The sequence below is a fragment of the Mustela nigripes genome, chromosome 10, assembly GCF_022355385.1.
Source record: "Mustela nigripes isolate SB6536 chromosome 10, MUSNIG.SB6536, whole genome shotgun sequence".
Lineage (NCBI taxonomy): Eukaryota > Metazoa > Chordata > Mammalia > Carnivora > Mustelidae > Mustela > Mustela nigripes.
In genome coordinates, this window is record NC_081566.1 from 49,293,172 (window position 1) to 49,300,094 (window position 6,923).

Sequence of the window (6,923 nt, forward strand, 5' to 3'; positions counted from 1 at the left end):
AAAGATTACTTAAAAATAAAATCTTAAGTGTATATTTATTATTTATCAATAATGCAAATATTTCTGTAAATGAGAAAGTTGACTTGGGATAAAGTACCAGGTAACAAAAAGTGTCAAATTATTTTATCTTGTCTTTTCTCATTAAACCCACAGTCTCTGACAAGATATTTTAGTGTGTTTAGAGTTTGCAAGATACACTGGCCATGAACCCTCATGCTTCTTTCATTGGATAGCACTTTATTGCTTTGTTTTCTAGTTATTTTCCTTCTGGTCTTCATAGGTCAACCCAACTTTCTTTGAAGGAACTTTCCTTCATCTATCAAATTTTGACAGAATATATGTTTATATATATATGCATATTATATATAATTATATTTTATATATGCATATGTTATATAATATGCATATATGTGTGTGTGTGCATATATATATATCTCCTTTTTCCTCATTTCTTTCTCTTCCATAATCCTTTCTGTGGCATGTATGATATTTTTACTAGAAATACTCATTTTAAAATATTTAGTATCCCTATCCCCTGAAAAATATTGAAAAGCTTCCTTTTTAGCAATGATTAGTGAGTCAATTATTAATTCAAACACTGTCATAAAAGCATAACAAATTTAATAATGTGAAGCACTATCATAAAATTTAGATCTGAAATTTTTTCAGATATTCAGGTCAGCAAGTTTATAATTCATGTAAAGCTTATCTTGGACTAAACATTTTTCCAAGGAGGCTAGTCACCGAAGCCTCCTGATAAAACATAAGCTTCGTGAGGGCAGGGAGTGTGTCCGGTTAGTTCACCATGTATCCTCAGCACCGAGCAAAGTCCAGGCAGAGAAGGCAAGCAAGTAAGGCCTCCATGAGTGGACATGAAAACAAATAGGTGGACGATGAGCACAAAGTCTTTCTCACACAGTTAGGACACGTCACTCACGAGTATTCGTGTCTGATTTTAATGGATGGGCAACCTCAGGCTCTGCTGTGGAGCTACTTGGTTCTCAGGAGTCAGGCAGAAGTCTGGCGTGTTTGAGACTCTCTTCATAAATTAATATTCACTGAAGTTGATAACCCGCCAAATCAGAAATGACTGATTTGGGATTTGGATCTCCTGGTGATTTAATGTCTCAGAGGACAGCTTTGATTGTGGCGAAGTAAAACAACCCATTCATTCTCCCATGTCACCTTTGATTTTGACTGAAGTGGAAGTACTTGTGGCCAAACTGATTTAAGGTCCGATTCAAGGGTTATCAGCCCATAGTGCCTTCAGCCTGTCTTTTTGGGCCATTCTATTCACCAGCAAATTAATTTTCTAGATAGTCTCATAACTCTGTCATTCCTTCCTTTCTTCTTCAATTCTCTTTTTAATTTGGCTGGATTGGGACCCCAAAATTGTTTCTATAAAAATACTTTCAAAGACAGTTTTTCAAACATTATTCAAATTATAATTTTTGTATAAATATGTATATTTAATATATGTTATAATTTACCATTACAACTGTTACAGAATATTACGCCTGGTTTTTTTATTGTGTTATGTTAGTCACCATAAAATACATCATTAGTTTTTGATGTAGTGCTCCAAGATTCATTGTTTATGTATAACACCCAGTGCTCCATGCAACACGCGCCCTCCTTAATACCCACCACCAGGCTCACCCATTCCACCAACCACTCCCTTCTAAAACCCTCAGCTTGTTTCTCAGAGTCCACAGTCTCTCAAAGTGCATCCTCAAGCAGAGTCCACAGTCTGTCAAGGTTCATCCCCAAGCAGACAAATTCAATTATCATATAGTTTCACTTACTTGTGGGACATAAAGAATCACATGGAGGACATTAGGAAAAGGAAAGGAAAAGTGAATTGGGGGAAGTCAGAGAATATTATTTCTTGATCTGTGCTTTCACACAAGGCTCTTGTGGTTTTCTGGTTCTCAGCTTTTTGATCGTCCCATTTCTGTCTCCTTCCTGAGCTCCACTAGCTCTAGTTCATAGTCTGACCTTTTGCACAGTGTAGAGACTGATATAACTCACTTCTTATCAGACAGATCATTGTTTAAAATAAAATTTTTGGAATATTTGGATAGGACCATATATGCAAGTATTATTTTAATCTTGGTATAAGGACTGATTCCTGAAAGAGGCAAGTTAAGAGTTATGCTTGTGAGAGACACCTAATGGGGGGTTGGGGGGGAATAGAATATCCATACAAAATTGAAACAGGAAAAAAAAAAATTGGATCATTAGACTCTTTGATTGGCAGCTGAGTGGGATGGGGATTCATTTCCCAGAACCAGTCAGAATACCATTAAAAGTTGATCTTGAAATTATTTGAACATTTTATCAGAAATGCTAATTTCTTCCAAGAAGAAGGTCATGAATTACATTTCACGCATAAAGGAACAACAGATTTGGGACATCATTTATTCTTTACATTTTCTTCTCTAGACACTCCAAATATTGCATTTTAAAACTTAATTCATCATTTCATCCCATCTATTAAGTCAAATCTACACCTCCTCCTGTGTCTGCATTAAAGGTTGTAGCTCACCATTCACCGGGACTTACACAGCTGACATCTCAGAATCATTCTAGACAATTTTTTGTCTCTTTGTCTTCGACACCCGTATCATGCCCATGTCTGTCACCTTGCATGTTAATTTTGTTTCATGCATTCACTTCACTCTGACGACATCGGCTCTCCCCAGGCTCTCTTCAGGTACCAGCCAGGCGAGAGCAGCAGCATCGTACATGGCCGTGGTAACTCCCACATATCTATCCTCTAAACTGCAGCCAGAGCAACCTTACACAACTGAAATCTGACCCCTGCACCCTCGCTTGTAACCAGGCAGAGAAATCTCCATAATCTACATAATAAAGTCCAAGTTTCCTTAAAAAGTTTCAGAAGATTCATAGGATTCATGAAATCCTATCTACCGCTCCTATACCTAGTTTCTTTTAGTGCCATGCTTTATGATCAATACGAATGTAGTAGCTTCTACTGCTACCTAACCAGTTACCGAAGTTAGTTCCATAAAACAGCAGAGATGGACTGGACTGTCTATGGATCAGGAATCTGGGTCCTCTGGTCAACTTGTAACAAGATTGAAATCGAGGTGTTGATTGGCCTGTGTGTTTCTTCTGCAGGTCAGTGTCCTCTCTCAAGCTCACAGGGCTGCTGACAGTATTCAGTTTCCTGCACTGGTAGCACTGAGGTCTCGTTCTCTTGCTGGCTCGTGGCCGGGGATGGCTCTGAGCTCTTTCAGGCTCTTCTCAGTTCCCTCCCCGGGGACCTCCTCCACAGGTCCTCTCACACCTCAGTCTCTCTTCAGGATGGCTCTGGATCCTGCTAAGGGCTTCTCTGGCTAGTCAGATATGCCCAGATGAACTCAAAGTCAATTGACTAATCACCTAATCATAGCAGTGGTATCTCATCATGTTTACATTTCTTTCTGAAACTAAGACTAAAGTGAAAATCTTAGAGAGGTCGTCTTAGACTCCTGCCCATCACAGGTACCAAGCAGTGTGGATTTACTGCCAATACTCACGCTCCTGCTTATACTATTTATTCTGATGAAACATTCCTTCCTAACTTTTGCTCCTGGTTGATCCTTATTCACCATTTGAGATTTTGCTTAGGCATAATATTCTACAGAATATGTACTTTCCCTCAGCTAAGTATTCCTCTGATAAGTTATGATAGTATGCTATGTGTATATGTCTCCTAGCATGAGTCCTATCCACTTAAGACTGTGTTAATTGGTTTGTTTCCCAAGGGTAGATTATTAGGCACTGATGCCACCATAACAAAATATCATAGACAGTGGTTTCAACAACAGACATTTAGGTCTTCAGTATTCTGGAAACCAGAAGTTCAGGATGCTAACATGATCAGTTTCTGAAGAGACTTCTTTTCCTGGCTGGTATAGGTTGCCTCTACCTTCCTGTGTGTTCACATGACCTCTTCAGGGACAGAGAGAGAGAGAGAGAGAGAGAGAGAGAACAAACCCTCTCTGGTGCCTCTTCTGAACAAGGGCACTAAGCCCATCATGAGGACACCCAACCTTCACGATCTTGTCTAAACCCAATTACATTTTATAAAGGACCTGTCACCAAATACAGTCACATTAGAGGTTAGAGTTGCAATATATGAATTTGGGGGACACCAAATTTGGGGGCAGGGATGGAAATTTTCTCCCCTTTGTAATAGAAATGCCTAGGAACCTTTCAATAATATTTTTAACTATACTTGTCTTATAAGGCCAAGCTCATCATATTTGATGTCCTTTATTTTTAACCTCTATTGTCCAATGAGTTACCACTTCTTATGTTCTAATATTGCTTCATACCCTTCTAAATAATTTAATGCCTCAACTTCCAGCTTTGACTATACCACTTCATTAACTAATTAGTATATAAAAATAAAGTCAATATTCCTTAACCTGAGCCAACTCCCGAAGTCCAGAGATATACAGGAATACTGAGGTAAATATCTTTCTTTTTAGGTATGTTTAGTTGGTTCATTTGATTAAGCATCTGCCTTCGGCTAGGCCATGATCCCAGGGTCTGAAATAGAGTCCTTCATAGGCTCCTTCCTCAGCAGGGAGGCTACTTCTCCCTCTGCCTCCTGCTCCCACTGCTTGTGCTCTCTCTCTCTAACAAATAAATCAATAAAACCTTTACAAAACATCTTTCTTTTAATTAAAGCATTATAATCTAAATCCAAAATAGAAAGACCTAAATGTTCTATGATAGGGGATTGGTCATACTAATTATATATTAACAACAGTAAATAGTGTATTCACAGAAATGATATTGTAGAAAATAATAGCATCATATAATAATCATGCTGGAATATTAAGTACAAAATAAATTTAAAGAAACAATATATTTTCTTTATATTATTAGTTTTCCTATCTAATTTCCTGACCCTTCATATATACTATGCAATCCATGAGGAAAAAGACTGTGTTTTATTTATCATTATGTCCCTGGAATCCAACAGATTATTGACAGACAGTAAACACTGAAAATGTTTATTGCTTTGATTGAGTTGGCTGAAACGAAGTGGGAGAATATAAAATGTGAAAATATTCTTAGTAACACAAAGATATACATACTGCCGTGTATTCGTGTATGATATTAAATATTAAATCTGTTACATACATTTTGACACAAAATTAAAACTATCAATGTAATTATAAAAATAAATTCCCCTTTGGAAATGGATGGAATTAAACTATTTCCTGTGCTCCTTCTAAGTACAGGCAACACTTTTCTCATTTTTAAAATATTTCTTTACTTGGTGGAGTTATAATATTATACCAGTTTTGTTAATTGGACAAATGTATTGCTTTTCAAATTTCTTTGAATGTTTTCTTCACTCATGATTTATAGAGCTCTAGAACTCAAATGCATTCTGATAGACCTCTATAAGCATCTGCAGGTGAACAATTCTTTAAAGCCTGCAGCTCTAATAGTCCGAAGTAGCTAGATAAACAGTTCAGTTAGTCAGAATGAACCATTCCAGTTCTGAAATTACCCATCATTTAGTTATGGATTGTACTGCCTCTACGTTTTTCCTTTTCTTAAGTAAAGAGGCTAGTTATTTTCCTGCTTTGGGCCCCTTAGATTTCCCTAAACAACTATCTTTTGGCATGAAGAATAATTGCATAAATTATCTCAGCAGGACCTGAAACAAGAACAAAAATAATAAGTGATTATGTGTGACTTAGTTTTTCCCAAAGTTCAGGGTGTGCATGTGTGTGTGTGTGTGTGCATGCACGCGTGTGTATTTGAGATTATATATGTATGTTTGTGTTTAGTAAACAATAGTAATTTTATAAAATTAACAGACAAGGCATAGCATCTTGCTTGATTTTGAGATCAAAACAGAACGATCAGGAATAAATATTCATTTTATCTATTTAGCAAATATTTGCTGAATATTCACTATTCACTGTCATATTACATTAGTAAGTAACTTTTAAATAATGAGTAAGAAAGACATATACCATTTTCTCCAAAGCTTATTCTTTTTTCTTTTTTTTTTTTTCTTTCAGTATTTGGTTGGGAGTCAGTGGTGAGAACAGGTAAAATCTACTCTCAGCAAAAATATCAACTATGATCGCCTTGTTATTCATTAGATCGCCCAGCTTTATTTATCCCGTAACTGGAAGTTTGTATCATTTGACCAAACTCTCCCTTTTTCTTTCATCCCCAACCCGTGACAATCACTTCTACTTTCTGTTTGTGAGTTTTACTTATTTTTTTTTTCAGCAAAGCTTATTCTTAATCTACCTGTATGCTACTTCTTATTTCATCCAGCTGTCTCAGAGAAGGATATTTTCACTCCTTCCTAAAACAAACTCTTCTATTCATTTTGATCTTGTTTGATAAGCTGTACTCATTGTGTTTTCCCTTTCTAATATCATCACCATTCTTTATTAGTTCCTATTTTTAGTCCTGCAAAGCTTGCAACATATGTTCCATGAAAGTAGTTGTATGCATTGTGTCTTTCTTAACCTTGAAATAGTGCTCAGCACATAGTGGTTGTCACTAAACATTTGGTGAATGTTGAGGAACTAAGAATGACTGTTGATCAGCTTTACAAAGTAACAACAGAGGTCTTTCTTAGATGCTGAGAACTCTTCCTCATCACTTTTGTTGAAAGAGAAGAGTTCTTCCTTATTCTTTCTCTCTCCTACTCACTCAACTCACTGAAATAGAGTTTTTGCTTTTACCTCTCTCAGGATACCGCTTTGGTTTAGGTTAAAGCTGATCTAATTTATATTTTTGAGGGGAAGTTGGTCAAGGTAACTCAATTTATTGATTTTTTATTACCATATAATGTATTATTCATTCCAGGGGTACAGGTCTATGATGCATCAGTCTTAACACATTTCACAACACTCACCATAGCACAT

The 6,923-nt window shown here is 36.5% G+C and overlaps 1 protein-coding gene across 4 annotated transcripts in view; it reads left to right on the top strand.

Annotated features, from left to right (window-relative positions):
- Window positions 1-6,923, top strand: part of BRINP3 (BMP/retinoic acid inducible neural specific 3) — a 399,028-nt gene that overhangs the window by 126,853 nt on the left and 265,252 nt on the right. For 3 of the 4 annotated variants that reach the window (XM_059413324.1, XM_059413325.1, XM_059413326.1), the window contains exon 3: window positions 6,060-6,089. The exons of the other annotated variant lie outside the window; for it this stretch is intronic. In XM_059413324.1, coding sequence (XP_059269307.1) covers window positions 6,060-6,089 — 30 coding nt within the window. The remainder of the gene's footprint in view (window positions 1-6,059; window positions 6,090-6,923) is intronic. 4 annotated transcript variants of the gene reach the window in all.